Source organism: Anguilla rostrata, chromosome 3, assembly GCF_018555375.3.
Source record: "Anguilla rostrata isolate EN2019 chromosome 3, ASM1855537v3, whole genome shotgun sequence".
Classification (NCBI taxonomy): domain Eukaryota; kingdom Metazoa; phylum Chordata; class Actinopteri; order Anguilliformes; family Anguillidae; genus Anguilla; species Anguilla rostrata.
Genome location: NC_057935.1, coordinates 1,038,510 through 1,055,322, shown reverse-complemented (window position 1 = coordinate 1,055,322; position 16,813 = coordinate 1,038,510). Strand labels below are relative to the sequence as shown.

Below are 16,813 nucleotides of genomic sequence, written 5' to 3'. Positions count from 1 at the left end.
TCCTCTCCGCCTGTCCGTCAGGATGCCGGGGCTCTGCTGAAGGTCAGCCTGGCCTTTTGATTGGAGCAGCGGCAGCAGGAAGCTGAATAATTCATACGCATCACGCCTTCGCTCGGGCAGGTCATGTGACACCAGGAATACACAGTGGGACCGCTCTGTTTTTTTCTGATTTTCCCCCGATTTGAAATGCCCGGTCGTATTTGTTAGCGCTCCTTACCGTTACTCATTACCGCTGTGGATTCAGGAGAGCACAGGGAAGCGTGCGCTCTGCTCTGAAGTGCGTGATGTCACTCCACGGTTCCCCATTCAGCCTCACACAGACATGAGTCAGAGGAAGACACTTCACTGTGTAGCGAACAGGTGGACCTGCTGACACCGGATCGACCAGCCGGGGTTGCTAGTGTGCAATGAGGCATTTCAGCCACAGTCAGCGCTGGCACGGTCCAGAATCAACACCAGACCATGGGGCCCACCCACACACTGTATCAGAGCCTTAACAGATGAGCCACCCAGCAGCACTGCTCTGTAGTTCTGACAGACTGAGCAGGCCAATCACAGGCAGTGAAAGGCTGGCCGCAGTAACAGGCTTGTTCTCTTCGTAACATCCCCGATCCATATGGATGATGCTGTGATTCATTATGAAAGGTTGAAAAATCAATCCCTCCTTCTCCTCCTCCTCCCTGTCTATCACCCTCTTAATCTTTACTTCCTTCATTTCTCTCATCCCCCCCTCTGTATCTCTCTGCCTGTTCTACTTTTACTTCCTCCCTCTCTCCCTCCCTCTTTCCCTCCCCTCTCTCTCCCTGTTCCCTCACTCTTCTTAATTCACTACATCAGGACTGACAGTCTGTCAATCATCCAGATGTTTTTTTTTTCCCCAACCTGGTTGAGTCGCCTCTATCGATTGGCCGGTTTGACAGATAGCGTGATAGCAGACTCAGACGTTATAAATAATTCATTCAGACGGATGCTTGCAGCGCGCTGACGTTTATCGCTCATATTGATTATTTTTTAATTGATTTTATTGATCATCATCATGTTTGTTTTTGTATCTGTAGAATGGGTGGCCCTGGGTCTGGATGGAGGGTGTAGGGAGCAGTGAGGGAGGCGGTGTGGGGTACGGAGTGGGGGGGGGGGGCTGTTTGGGGGGGTGATATATGAGGCTTGGGTTCCGCGGCCTGCCAAAACCGCGAGCGCTTAATTAACCTCATGATTACGACCCTGTCCCGCCCCAGCTCTGTCCCAGAGACTGCTGAGTCTGTCGGGACGGGGGCCAGGAAGCGAGGCCGCGAATGGGGGGGGGGGGGGTGTCCCCGTCTCAAATCTCGCACAGCAGCGAAAACCAGATCGGTTTGTGTGTGATTACAGTGACTACACAGCTTTATCCACAAGTCAAATGTTATGTTTCTATGCGTGTGTGTGTGTGTGTGTGTGTGGGCCTTGTATGTGCGTGTGCATGCTTGCCTGTGTGTATTTGTGTGCATGTGTGTGCGTGAGGTGGAACAAACTTCCAGAAGTGGTCAGGGCTGTGGAATCATTGAATATGGCTTCATGTTTCCCCTGTTAGAGCTGGTTATGGATGTCATCTGTGTGTTTTGAATGTGTTGTCTTAGTGGTTGTGTTCTCTAGTTACTAGCAGTGGTATGCTGTAATGCTGATCACTGTCAGTGTATACTGCGAGGGTGCTGATAGGTCTGGGAGTGTGTATACTGCTGTAGGATGCTGCACTCCTATCTGCGTGGATCTCCATGGTGAGTGTGTATTACTGCTGTAGGGATGCTGCACTCACTGGTCTGGGAGTGCTATAGCCAGCTCTGGCCCTGCTCCTCTTGTTAATCTGGTGAAATCTGTCACATGCTCCCGTTGTGTAAGTCATTCTGGATAAGAGCGTGTGCAGAATGGATGCACTGGGATGTTTGTGTTTGGTCTGTAAACAGAAGCATGGCAGTGATCCAGTGTTAAGTATTCGGTCTGAGTGCTGGGGGAGGCTGTAAAATGGTAGCCAATTAGTCAGAGTAATCTCCCATCAGCAGACAGACAGACAGGCAGACAGACAGACAGACAGACACACAGAGAGGCAGACAGACAGACAGACAGACATGCAGACAGACAGACAGACAGACAGACAGACAGACAAGCAGACAGGCAGACAGACAGACAGACAGACAGGCAGACATGCAGACAGACAGGCAGACATGCAGACAGACAGACAGACATGGAGACAGACAGATAGACAGACAGACAGGCCTGCTGTCCCGGGGTCACAGAGAGCTGGTACACAAAGGGCAGTGAAATGATGGCATTGTGTGCTGGTATTGGGGAGGGGTGCAGAGACGTCCTGCCATGCATAATTTTAATAGTGTCTGTTAGCTGCTGATAAATACATAATACCCCCCCCCTCTGCCCCCCAGTGCAAATTTAATGACCCCAGGGTAGAGTCGGTCTGCAGGCCGTGCTGACAGCCTCTATTTACGGCCTTATCTGGGTGATTTACTCTGTAATCTGCGGGGTTTGAACTGCAGGGCCCGGCCGGACGGGGGGTGGGGGGGTTTTAGGGGTGGCAGGCCCTGGATGGGGGGTTCCGCTGGCTTTTATGAGCCCTTAGTCACCGGCACACACTGTGATAAAGGGACAGATGTGCACAGAGAGGGAGAAAGAGAGGGGAGGATGGGAGAGAGAGAGGCAGGGAGGTAGGGAGAGAGAGAAGGAGAAAGATGGGGAGCACAGAGATATAGGCAGGAAAGGGGAAGAAAAGAGAAAGGAGAAGAAAAATAAGGAAATGGGGAGAAGAGAAAAGACAAAGGGAGCCAGGAAAGAGAGAGAGATGGGGCCTTTTTTCCTGGACATAAATGGACACTCATTTTGATGTGATGAAAGTCTTCACCAAACATCTAGAAAGCAGTTGTACAAAATTGCCTCCATTTTGTTTTTTAAATGAAGCTGCAATTTCAGTTCTAAGAACTGTACCTGGGGTGGTAAGCAATCATGTGTCTTAACAATGTATATATTTTTATAAGCCTGGAATCAGGGTCTATCTTTTTTTTTTTTTAAATAAGCATTCAATACGTGAAAGGCAGGGGTGTCTGTGTGCAGCTGGCCCAGTCTGGGGGGGGATCTGGGTCACTCTCCTGTGTGGTTCTGCTTCAGAAGCAGCCGCGATGGCGAATGGCGGTGTTCCTGTGTGTGAGGCCTGGGGTGGGCCAGCGGACCAATGGGGGAAGAGACTGCGTCTCACTGCAGAAGCGCCATTAGCGAGGTTAATGAAACGACACATGGAAGCTCAGATTTAAAGCGTGTGGTGGTGAGCTGACAGAGAGGGGAGGAGCTGACAGAGAGGGGAGGAGCTAACATAGAGGGAAAGTACCTGCACACTCTCTGTACACCTGCACTGCATGTGCTCTGTATACCTGTACTGCATGTGCTCTGTATACCTGTAGTTTGCAGCTCAGTAGTTTGTTTGATAATAGATTACAGGTGTGGAATGTTTGATAATAGATTGCGGTCGTTTGTTTGATAATAGATTACATGTCTGGGAGGTTTGTTAATAGATTGCAGGAGTTTGATAAAAGATTGCAGGAGTTTGTTGGATAATACGTTGCAGGAGACAGGAGTTTGCTAATGGATCGCAGGGGTGAGAGTTTGATAAGTTGCTGTTTCTCTTTCTGCTCTGTAGGACAGGACCAGAGACAGTGGTGAGAGGAGGAGAGCAGTGAGGACTGTGACATGTGTATTTTGTCTGATTGTAAATGAGACAATGAGCAGATGCAGATGGACTGACTATACACACACACACACACAAACACAGACACATACACACACACAAACACACACACACACACACACACAGACACAAACACACAGACACAAACACACACACACACACACAGACACACAACCACAGACACGACACACACACACACTGACACACAGACACTGCACACAAAACACAGACACACATGACCACGACACACACACACACACACACTCACACAAACAAGACACACACAACACATCACACACACAGCACACACACTCACACACACACACATGCACACACAGACACATCACACACACACACACACACACATGCACACACAGACACGCATCGCACACACACACACACACTCACACAAACACAGACGCACACACACACACACACACACACAGACACACACACTCACACACACACACACACACACACACACACAGCACCTCAGTCTCTGACATCCTCTCGCATGGGACCCTGTTGTCTCTAGGGAAACCAGGTTTCCTATGGCAACTGAGGAAGGGGAAGCCCCTCCCATCCACCCAGCTTTGTAGCCCGCCTCCCCCCCCCCGAACCCCCTCCACCCCCCCCCCCCCCCCCCAGCGCCATTATCATCAACACGCACGCGTTTCATGCTAATTACATGCAATCCACTTAAGGACCATGCAGTGCTCTGCTTCTGAATAAGTCTTTGGGGGGAAAATGATTCCGAAGAGCAAATTGGATTCTGTGCGGATGCTGGAGGCGCAGGCCGATGCCTTTGTTAGACGCTGCAGCTGAGAAGCAGATTAAATGCATTACTTTACAGCAGATGGTCTGATTAAAACACAATGTCCCTGTTAGACTGAAAGACTGAAGCGGTTTTTGTGCTGAAACATGTTTTTTTTTTTTAAACGAGAGTGTGCGTGTCTGCCCTTAAACGGATGCTTTGTGTCGTTGAGTTGCTCACTCCAGAACAGTTGGAAAGCAGCGTCAGATTTCAGATCTGTAAAACACGCGTCCTCCTCCCCTGCGTTCCGCCGGCCAGTAGACTGACCCACTGCCAGGTGCTGAGAGCGAGCGAGTCTCGTCAGGGTCTTTCCTCTCCACGGGGGCCGTTGATTGGCCGGTTGTGCGGGTCACACGGTGCTGGTCTGAGGTCATCCCCAGAGCTCACCGGTGTACTGCTGTGCTCCTGCGTCTGTCTGTGGGAGCAGCGAAGGTGGAGAATCTAATCAGGAGCGTGTGCTCTGAGTCGCGCCGCGCTCTGCGCTCAGACTGGGGGCTGCTGGGATAGGACCGAGAGGGCAAGCGGACGTGAGGCAGGCCGGGTGCTGATTGGCTGTAACAAGACGCCCTGTGAGCGTACTGTAGAACGCTGTAATGGCTCTCACTGTGGCTTAATGGCCTGTGAGGCCCAGACATCACTGCTTTAACTTTAGACATAATCACACGTGGGCTCACATACTCAACAACACACGTACATGCACACACACATGCACATATGTATGCACACACATACACACACACACAGAGTCTCTCACACACACACACACACACACACACACACAGAGACACCCTTGAGAGCCCATTAAAGCTGTCATGTGCATTATTACATCATAAATAATGCAGGCTTTTTTTCATTAATAGACCGTATGGGTTGATCTGGAGCAGCACAGATAGCGCTGCTGTCTAATGCTATCGCAGAAGCAGCACGAGCCGCTTCCCAAAGAGGAGGAACGCGTCTGCTACTCTCCATTTTTCCATACCGTATTAAATTTCATACTCTGCACAGTTCCTGGGGTTTTTTTTTCATTTGTGGTGAGCTAACTTCAGTTATATTTTAGGATTTTTGAAATGCAATGTGAGCATGTTGTGGTTTATGGTTTGCATGCTTAGAACTCTGGCTCCCTCACACACACAAGCAGTCTTTCTCTTTTTCTCTCCTTCTCTCTATCTACATCCATCTCTTTTTCTCTTTATCTTTTGCCCTCTCTCTCTATCTCTCACTACCTCCCCCTCTTTCTCCTCCCACTGAAGGTGATGTTCTTCTCTTTGTCGTGTGGGTGGAGGAGAGTTTCAGCAGATTCTATACAGGCACAGCTCAGTGGAGTTTAAAACATCGATCACAAGAACCCCCACCACCACCACTCACCCCCCCCCCCCCAAAGTGCCCATTGCTGTTGGATTATTTCTTATTTCTGTAGGACTGGCTGGCTCGGAGGGTATTTGTGTTTCTGCAGCAGACTCTGTTTAAAAAGTTTTTTTTTTTTCACCAGCTTATCCAGCGGTCTCGTGATAAAGTGGTGCATTGTGGGATTTCCTCATATTCTTACCCTTCAGTAATTTCTCACGCAGTATTAGGCTGTAAAAACCCGCCTCAGCCTGAGCCAAACCTCGCTGGAGAAACTCCCCTTCCTCAGCGTGCCGGCCTGGATAAGGAGCCTGGAAAACCCTGCTAGCCAAAGTTCCTCAGAGGTCAAACACACACTCATAAAATCATCCAATCTGCTGAATATCAGGGTTTTAGTGAGAGTGTCTCTGATTGATCACATCTGTTTGTTTACTGGTATGTTTTTCTGGATGAAATAAAGCCCGTAAATAAAGCTCTGCTTAATATTAATTATGCCGTTACGTCGGTATTCTTCTGTAACACACATAGTTCTGCGTTAATTTATTTCATTTGGAGATTAAGTTTTATTCTTCTGGCAGTGAAGACCTGATGAAGTCAGAGTTTGAGCTGAACAGCGAGCAGACTCTCGGTTTCAGTGGAACGTGGTAAAGCAGAACGTCTCGCCATGTTGATATGAGGGAGTCGCCTGAGCTGAGCGTGTGGCAGTGTGACCTGCCTCTGACTCCAGCGCTCTCTGCTCCAATCCCTGCAGCCCACAGTGACTCTGGGCCCTCTCTGCCGTTCCCCTGGTGTTCGGACCGTAAGGGACCCACATTAGTTAAGTAGTTAGCTGGTTCTAAATGTCCCGATAAGATATTTAAATCATTAAACAGTTTGGAAAGGTGCGTGTAGCTTGTTGCACATGTGTGTTTATGTGCCCATCAGTGCTCTGGATATCCGCACTGTCCTTGGTTGTTCGTTCTCCATGTTCTGCAGGTGAAGGTCACAGCGTGTCTTCTAGGCAACTCACCTGCAGCCTGTAACGGCTGGTCTTCCCTCTGAGAAGGATGTCAGAGAGAGGCTACGCCAGTTTTCTGCGTTTTAACCTCCTAACGATCTAATGATCTCACGCTGAAAGCATGCGGCGTATTCCACAACATCACGCCGTTCCACGAACCGCTTTGAAGCCTAAACTGGATTAAGCCGCACAGAACACAACATTCCGCAAACTGATTAGCGCACTCATCCCGCGGCCGGGTCGTGATTGGCTCGTTTGGCTGCTTCAGCACGGGTTAGCATGGCTGCTTCAGCGCGGGTTAGCATGGCTGCTTCAGCACGGGCTAGCATGGCTGCTTCAGTGCGGGTTAGCATGGCTGCTTCAGCGCGGGTTAGCATGGCTGCTTCAGCACGGGTTAGCATGGCTGCTTCAGTACGGGTTAGCATGGCTGCTTCAGCACGGGCTAGCATGGCTGCTTCAGTGCGGGTTAGCATGGCTGCTTCAGCGCGGGTTAGCATGGCTGCTTCAGCGCGGGTTAGCATGGCTGCTTCAGCACAGGTTATCATGGCTGCTTCAGTGTGGGTTAGCATGGCTGCTTCAGCACAGGTTATCATGGCTGCTTCAGCACGGGTTAGCATGGCTGCTTCAGCACGGGTTAGCATGGCTGCTTCAGCGCGGGTTAGCATGGCTGCTTCAGCACGGGTTAGCATGGCTGCTTCAGCGCGGGTTAGCATGGCTGTTTCAGTGTGGGTTAGCATGGCTGCTTCAGTGTGGGTTAGCATGGCTGCTTCAGCGCGGGTTAGCATGGCGGCATAGCCCGCAGTATCCCCCACACTTAGCCAGGCAGCTGTGTGTGAAAGGGGCTGTTTATGAACTCTGCAGGTGTGAAACGGAATGTTCTATGCTGCTAACTCGGGAACCGTTTCAGTTTAGCTAAAAACGAAAATCCTCGGTTCAGTGGAACTTTGTCCCAGTTTCATAAAAATAGACGTTCAGTCTGTCTCGCAGACCGTTGTTCTGATAATCTCTCTGGGATGTGCGGGTTATGACCGAGCGATTGCTCATCATATTGATCATATCGGATTGGGGTTAGGCGTATATTATTTGTTTGTATACGGTATTTACAATATTATTGATAACATGACAATAAAATCCAGCCTTCTGGATCCGGTACAACTGAAAACATTCACGCCTGGAACATCATTTATTTCCTTTAGACAGTCTCTGTTGTGCATCATATGAACTATATGACATTATGTGTCTATGGATTTCATTGTTTATTTTACATTACATTACATTCATTTAGAGCCTTTTATCCAGCGCGTACACTGTTTCGAATACCCCTACCCACACATGTCCCTTCTCCCCCCTGCCCCTCCCGCCCCGCCCCCGACCCCACCCCCGCAGTGTGTGCCTGTGATCTGGCGCGTTCCGGATTCTTCCAGAAGAACGGCGAGTACATCTGCACGGCGGATTACCAGCGGCTGTACGGCACGCGGTGCGACAGCTGCCGCGACTTCATCACCGGGGAGGTGGTCTCCGCGCTGGGCCGCACCTACCACCCCAAGTGCTTCGTCTGCAGCGTCTGCAGGTACGCACTCACCTGAGCTGTCAATCAATCAGTCACTCAGCCTCCTCCCAACCTGGCCCCAGGTCTCCACCCCCCTCCTCCCCCCGACATCAGAACTAACCCCTCCCCCCTCCCATCACAGCCAGTCCCAGGACGGGACAGCACTTTTACATCTTCATGGAGTTTTATTCTTCTTCTGTCTGGGAATCATTACTTCTGTAATGGAGGATATCATATATCACAGTTATTACTTCTTTGTGGAGTGTTATTATATTACTGGGTTGTAAACTTTTCATTGAATATTATTCTTGTATTTATCTGCTATAACCTCTTAATGAAGGGAAGGGTGTAATTTCACAGGGTTGTAAATTCTGATATTGACGCATTATAACCTCTTAATGTAGGCTCCTATTGGGGTTATAACCTCTTCATGAAGCTAAGAGGATCACTCCACCATTTTAAGGACTGGTTTGTTTCCTCTCGCTGAGAAAAACGTTTATATTTACAGCCCACAGTAAAAACGCGCGTAAAAGACGCATCAAAGGACCAGCCGAAGAAAAGGCAGCCAAGAAGTCACTCCATTAAACTGATTAAAAGCTGTGTGAGTGTGTGTGTGTGTGAGTGTGTGTGCACGCTGTGTGTGTGTGTGTGTTTGCGAGTGTGTGAGTGTGTGTGTGTGTGTGTGAGTGTGAGTGTGAGTGTGTGTGTGTGTGTGTGAGTGTGTTTGTACACGCTGTGTGCGTGCATGTACACACGCTGTGTGTGTGTATGTGTACACGCTGTGTGTGTGTGTGTGTGGGGTGGAGGGGGGTACGACACAGCACGCTCAGTATATGATGTTCAGGATGAATAGGAGCCTCTCGCTCTAGTTTGTTTCAGTGAGTCCAGCTCCCTGCTGCCCCCTGCTGTAGACCTGCATAATTACCCCCGGCTGCGGAGCTTCATCGTAATGAGAATCTCTGCCTTCCGCTGATACAGGCCTGAGAGCAGATCCGCTATCGGAAACCGTCTCTGAGCTCGGCCTGCAATTAATCTGCCTTCTCCTCCTCGGCCATTTCAGGATAAATCTGACTCTTCCAGCCCCCCCCCCCCACCCCCCGCCCCCCCCTCTGGAAACTAGGTTAGAGAGCCCAACGCTATTCCCTCTCCTGAAAGAAAAGAACATTTGGCGGACCTCGTTGAGGCGTCTGAAATTAGGGAACCGATTTTGTGGCTTGTATCTCGGAAGGGGAGAGAAATTTGTTTTGTCAGTCTTTAAAATGCCTTTAAAAATGGGAAAAAAAGAAAATATAAAAAATGAAAAACTGGGTTGGTGGTTTTGGCTCGGTGTGTGAGCCTGGGGCTCGGGTGGTTGTGTCAAACGCTGGCCTTGTTCAGAGGATCATGTGCGCAGGGCGGTGTCCTGCTGTAATGTCGCCTGCTCATTCCGAGTGTCTGTCCCTGTTTCTGCTCCGCTTCCGCACCCCTCCCAGGGTGTGTGTGTGTGTGTGTGTGTGGGGAGTTAGTGTAAAGCCGGTGTGTGTGTGTGTGTGTGTGTGTGTGTGTGTGTGTGTGTGGGGGGGGGGGGGGGTTTAGGTAAAGCCGATAAGGCGGCTATTTTGGGGCATGTCAGGGAATGGCTGTTTCTATATTAGGCCCCAAACAAGAGGTGTTGACTGACGAGGTAAAGGAGGAGGATGAGGAGAAGGATGAAGATGTGGCACGCTCACGAGGACCTTGGGACCCCCACCGGGGCCCGGGGGGGGGGGGGGGGGGGGGAGTGCAGTGACCGGGCCGGGCAGTCCAACTCTGAGCATTAATCTGGACTTCCTGTCCTGCTCCCTAAAAATCACTGTTATCGGATTACTGGAGGCGCCCTGTCAGATTCTGCTCCTGGAATTACATTTTTAAAATGGAAGGCTGACCCTGGCTGACGCTGAGACATCGCAGTGAGCTGTTTCTGGGGCGGCTGGGCTTTCTGGGGAGGTTGCTGGAGGTCAGGACCCAGGTGAGAATGATACGTCGCTCACCTGTCTCAGGTTAATTAGGGTAAGTGCTTCTCTGGCTGGGTCACATGCTCTTATTTATGTCGGTAAACCTTTAGGTCATTCCATGTTTTGCTACACTCTCTGAAAAAGAATGTTTGTCACAGTTAGGTACATAAAACTGTACCCCTAGCCAGCTATACATAATTAATTTGTACCTTTTTTCACTTGTAATATGTACGCATTAGTACCCAAATTGAAGAACAGTATTGTACTTCCAGGGTACATTTGAGAAATTTGTTCCTTAAAGAACAAAAATGTGCCTCATCTTCACCTTCATTTCCGAGAGTGTAGAACACACTGCCGTTTCACCAGTACTGTTATTAATGAGTGAAACTGTCTGAGGACCTCAGAGTGCTCCACTGGTCCTCAGTCTGCTGTCAGTCTGTCTGTCACTGAGTGTGTTTCTGTGTGTTTTTATGAGGAGTCCTCTCCCCTGAATCAAACTGTCTCTCCGTTTGCCACTAGCAAGCTGAGGGCAATGAGCACTTGATGAATGATAGTGGGGGCAGACTGTATGCAGGGCATTCTGGGATTGTTGGGATAGTAGAGTGCCAGTGCCAGTGAAGATGCTTCAGTGTCCCGCAGGGTTTTCTTGGCCGTGGCTGTGTGTATCCTCCCATCAGCAGATTCTGTCGGCTGACAGACAGATGGAGAAAGATGACTCCCCGCTCGGATACCGCCACAGAGCCATAACCGCTCAGATACCGCCACAGAACCATAACCACTCAGATACCTCCACAGAGCCATAACCGCTCAGATACCGCCACAGAGCCATAACCGCTCGGATACCGCCACAGAACCATAACTGCTCGGATACCGCCACAGAACCATAACCGCTCGGATACCGCCACAGAACCATAACCGCTCAGATACCGCCACAGAACCATAACCGCTCAGATACCGCCACAGAACCATAACCGCTCAGATACCGCCACAGAGCCATAACCGCTCAGATACCGCCACAGAACCATAACCGCTCAGATACCGCCACAGAGCCATAACCGCTCAGATACCGCCACAGAGCCATAACCGCTCAGATACCGCCACAGAACCATAACCGCTCAGATACCGCCACAGAGCCATAACCGCTCGGATACCGCCGCTGTTTTTTTGCGTCGCTGCTCCTCTTCCCCGGCGCGGGCTGCTCTGCCGGAGCTTCGCTGTGACGCGTGCCAGACTGAGACCAGAATAGCTCGGCCTGTGGGGGCCTGTGGGGGCCTGGGGAGGGAGGCCTGCATTAAATATGTAAACAGCGTGCATTTTTAAAGCGCAGAAAGCGCTGACAGGGCAGAGCGCGTCTGTGAGAAGCCCCGCCCCATTCGGGCAGCGGGGAGCGGGGGGGAGCGGCCCGGAGAGACCGGGGGGGCGGAGCCACGCTCTGGAGAACGAGCATGTGAGAGGATGAGAGGGTGAGAGTGTGAGCACACACACGCACACACACACGCACACTCACACACACACACAGACACACACACACACAGAAACACACGCACAGACACAAACACACATACACACACACACACACACACACACACACGCACACTCACACACACACACACACACACACGCACACACACACACACACACACACAGACACACTCACACACACACACACACGCACACTCACACATACACACACACACACACACACACACACACACACACACATACACGCACACTCACACACGCATGCTGTGCGTGTTTAGTCTCTCAGTGCTGTAGGGACCCATGTGATGGAGGGAGAGAGATGCGCTCTGTCAGGGATCCAGAGCTCCCCGGGGGGGCGTGGGGGAGGGGGGGGGTCTGTCTTCCTACACACAGAACACTAAAGAAACTAAGGGGATTATTCTCGCCAATTCCCTAAATTGGGATTTAGAGGCGTCTTTTATTGCAGATTTCTCTCCTCTGGCAGTAAAACGCTGGAATGATGTTTCGTTCCCACGTGTGTGTGTGTGTGTGTGTGTGTGTGTAAATGGAGTGTGTGTTTGTGTGTGTGTTTGTGTGTGTGTGTGTGTGTGGTTGTGTGTGTGTGTTATGTATGTGTGTGTTTGTGTGTGTGTGTGGTTGTGTGTGTGTGTTTGTGTCTGTGTGTGTGTTTGTGTGTGTGTGTGTGTGTGTGCACGTATGCGTTTGTGGAGTATAGATTTGCGGATCTGTTTCTTTGTGTATCTGTTTTGGCGGTTTTGAGTACGCTGTCATGGTTTTGTGCTGCTCTCAGCTCTGCGGCTTTTCCTTGAAATACGAAGTTATCGATCGTGTCCTGTGACGCAGATCTTTATTAATCACAAAGAGGCTTTTGTGTCTCTGCAGACAGTGAAGACCCCTGTCTGTGGCAGGAAGTGTAGGGCTGTATGACTCAGGGATAAATTTGATTTCTTTATTACTCTAGTTCTGAGAAAGTCTCCCCACCTCCACCTATTTAAGAACGTCCTGGCCTAACGTTCATATGATGCAGTGTCTGTCCTCTCTCACTGACTGAGTCAGGATGTGGAAATCGTGAGGTTGTGAGTCTGTGGAAGTAAATAGAAGTAAGTAAGGAAGTAAAAGCTTAAATAAGCCCCTAAATAAGTCTGTGCTCCCTCTGTGACTTCCGTAATTGGCTGAGCCCCAGTGAGCTAAACGCATCCGACATTTTCAGGATTGATCCGATTAGGACTGAGCAACCTTTAGGGTCAATCTGACTGTTTGTGACATAGCTGCGTTTAGGTGTGTGAGTGTGTGTGTGCATGTTTGTGTGTGTGTGTGAGTGCATGTGTGTGTGTGTGTGTGTGTGTGCGAGTGTGTGTGTGTGTGTGTGTGGCAGTACTCTGAAGGTGTGTGTGTCAGGGTATAATTGGACACGCCTGGGGTTAAGTCATGTTTTCTGGCTGTAACCGGTCTGCCGGTGGCTTGTGAACCCACATGTGTCGTGGGTACGGGAATGCTGGCATGGCATCCGTTTCCATTCTGTGCCCTGATTGGCTGTTTTGGTTCTCTGTTCCAGGAAGCCCTTCCCCATTGGAGACAGAGTCACGTTCAGCGGGAAAGACTGCATCTGTCAGCAGTGCTCACACACCTTGGTCAGCACCAGCGAGCCAATCAAAATCCACGGGCCCAGCCGTAAGTCTGCCGCGGTCCAGACATGCTCCGGCCCTTCCTCCTCCTCCATCACTTCTATTTCTCCTCCCTCACCCCTCCATCTCTGTCTATTTCTCCTCCCTCACCCCTCCATCTCTGTCTATTTCTCCTCCCTCACCCCTCCATCTCTGTCTGTTGCTCCTCCCTCACCCCTTCATCTCTGTCTGTTGCTCCTCCATGGTCTGTGTAACAGCGCTATGCTTACATAGACTCTTTTTTTAGAGAATCACTGACCTTACAGGATGTCACAGATCAAAGAAATACTCTCTCATTAAGGGTCTGCTGCACTGAGGCAAACCCTATTGGTGCTCCTCCCACTGAAAGCAGCTGTGCAGCTCTGACATGACTGAGTCAGACCTGGGTCAAACACGTATTTGACCCAGGTCTGGACTGAGTCAATGGCTCTGCCTATATCAGCGAACAGTAATACTCATCTGTCAGAAGCACACGGTTCTCTTCTGAATCCAGTCCATGTGGAGGATGCACCTCTGGACCGGCTGTTCAAATAGGGCACAATCAGAGTTCAGCAAAACATCAGTTGGGCAGTCTGAACAGAGGACTTTCTTCTGTGGGGTTTTTTTATTATTTATTTTGCTCCACTCCTGTTGGGCTCCCAGACGAGCTGTGCTGAAGCGGAGATGAAGATGGATTGGCCGTCGCTGTCAGGTGGGCTGTCAGCGGCCAATCAGCTGTCAGCCCGTAATTGCTGTGGGATTTTTGGCGAAGCGCCTCCAGAAAAGAACTCAATTTCCCAGAGGCACACCATTCATTTGCTGTCACTAGTCAATTACCTTCATGAAAGACAGCAGTGATTTAGAGGCGGTGGGGTGGCTGCTGCTGGCTGGGGGGGGGCTGCTGGTGGGGAGGGGATGTGGTTTGGGGTGGGGAGGTGTGGGGGAGGGGTATGGAGGCCAAAACCACGTCTGACACCACATTAATTGCTCTCATCCTCTAACGGGACCTCGTAAATCTACCTGTCAGAAGCGGTTCCCTGTGTAACAGAATTCAGCCCACAGTTTATATCCATATTCCCCTCTGTCCAGGCCTAAAGGGAAACATTGATCACAGAGAGATGGCTTTCAGCCCGGAGTCCAAGTATGTGTGTGTGTGCGCGTGTGTACCTGTGTGTATGTGTGTGTGTGTGTGTGTGCCTGTGTGTGTGTGTGTGTGTACGTGTGTGTGTGTGTGTGTGTACCTGTGTGTGTGTGTGTGTGTGTGTACCTATGTGTGTGTGTGTGTGTGTGTGGTGCAGTTTGAATTGCGTGAAGGTCAGACCGTTTTGAATCCTTTTTACAGCTGGTTTTTGTTGTGCACTGTGGTGCAGTAATTGCTGAAGAGGGAAAGCTGGTACTGGGAGAGAAATCTGCGTTTTGTCCTTGTTCTGCTCAGTAAACTCTGCAGAGGAGTCTTATCGTCTGACATCTGAAGTGTCAGAATGAGCAGTCAGTGACTCATCGCAGTCTTTCACGGTTCAGAATAAGTTCTGCATCTTCCTGTTTTCATCATTTAAAGCATTTGAGCATTACATTAGAACAGGGCACTTTGTGGGCGGGGGGGGGGGTGGGTGGGGGGGTTGTCAGCAGCTCGTTTCTCTCCCAGCATGCCCCAGTGCTGCCGGGAGGCAGAGAGCAGGTCAGCTGTCCCACACCGCTTGGCATGTTCAGCTGAAGCCAGGTGTTCCCAGGTGTCCACTGTTACAGTCCCAGGAATGAGCCCCAGTGGATGCTGGGATACGATCAGTCCTCCGGGCTGACTGTTCCTCCTGCCCCCCACCACCCCCCCCGCCACACTCCTGTGTCCACTTTGTGTTTACAGTGGGATAGTGCGGAGTGCAGCTGGACTGATGGTTCTGTAGGTACTGAGTGGAGCTGGACTGATGGTTCTGTAGGTACTGAGTGGAGCTGGACTGATGGTTCTGTAGGTACTGAGCTGGACTGATGGTTCTGTAGGTACTGAGTGGAGCTGGACTGATGGTTCTGTAGGAACTGTTCTGTAATGAACCCGGCGCTTCCTTGTGTTTTACGGCGCTGTTTGCTCTGTCAGGGAGCAGCGTTATTTATCTCTTCTCGCTGTGCTAACACACCTGACATGAATAATTCTGTAAGATTCACAGCAGGATCCGGCCCCGGGCTCGAGCTCTGTCTGCGGGTCGAGAGTGAGGGCAGCAACAGCCCAGCAGGGGAACTGTGTCAGCACATTCACCACTGTGTGTGTGTGTGCGTGTGTGTGTGTGTGTGCGTGTGTGTGTGTGTGTGTGTGTGTGCACATTTACTATATCTGTGTGTGTGTGGAAGTATACTGTATCTGTGTTTGTGTGTGTGTGAGTAGCGGCTGCATCGTTGTGGGGATGCTATTGCTCTGTGGCAGGAGCTCCACTCTGGAAGGGGGGGGTGTGGGGTGTGTGGTGGGGGGGGGGGTGAAGGCGCTAAACGCCGCCAAACGGAAAGAAATGTGAGGCTGACCTTTTCCCGCGCGAGCCGCGCGCCACGCGCCGCGGTCTGCTGCCATGAATCCCCCGCTGCCGTGAATCCCCCACTGCCGTCACTACTACAGCTGCCGTACCGGGTCTGCGCTGCCGTGGTTACGCCAGGTCACCTCCCACCCAGCTCCAGCTCCGCCCCGCACGGCCCTGCTCAGCCAATCAGCAGAGAGAGGCTGTGTGTCAGTGTATATGTACCCCGCTCCTGAGCTGCTGAAGTCCTGGAGCAAAGCCAGCCCAGCTCAGCGCTGTATTACAGCAACTGTGAGGAGTTTGATTGGCGTTTGTAGCGAGCGGAGTTTGATTGGCGTTTGTAACGAGCGGAGTTTGATTGGCGTTTGTAGCGAGCGGAGTTTGATTGGCGTTTGTAGCGAGCGGAGTTTGATTGGCGTTTGTAGCGAGCGGAGTTTGATTGGCGTTTGTAGCGAGCGGAGTTTGATTGGCGTTTGTAGCGAGCGGAGTTTGATTGGCGTTTGTAGCGAGCGGAGTTTGATTGGCGTTTGTAGTGAGCGGAGTTTGATTGGCGTTTGTAGCGAGCGGAGTTTGATTGGCATTTGTGGCGAGCGGAGTTTGATTGGCGTTTGTGGCGAGCGGAGTTTGATTGGCGTTTGTGGCGAGCGGAGTTTGATTGGCGTTTGTAGTGAGCGGAGTTTGATTGGCGTTTGTGGCGAGCGGAGCTCGGTTTAGAGGGGTTTCCCCGTGGCTTTGGCAGGGGTTTAACGGCTCTGCACGGATTGGCCGTTTCAGATCTCCAAACCAGAGTCT

At 50.9% G+C, this 16,813-nt stretch overlaps 1 protein-coding gene across 2 annotated transcripts in view; it reads left to right on the top strand.

Moving 5' to 3' along the window:
* The window catches only part of ablim3 (actin binding LIM protein family, member 3), a 71,812-nt gene that overhangs the window by 28,923 nt on the left and 26,076 nt on the right, over positions 1 to 16,813 (top strand). For both annotated transcript variants that reach the window (XM_064325283.1, XM_064325284.1), the window contains exons 3-4: positions 8,263 to 8,446; positions 13,436 to 13,551. In XM_064325283.1, coding sequence (XP_064181353.1) covers positions 8,263 to 8,446; positions 13,436 to 13,551 — 300 coding nt within the window. The remainder of the gene's footprint in view (positions 1 to 8,262; positions 8,447 to 13,435; positions 13,552 to 16,813) is intronic.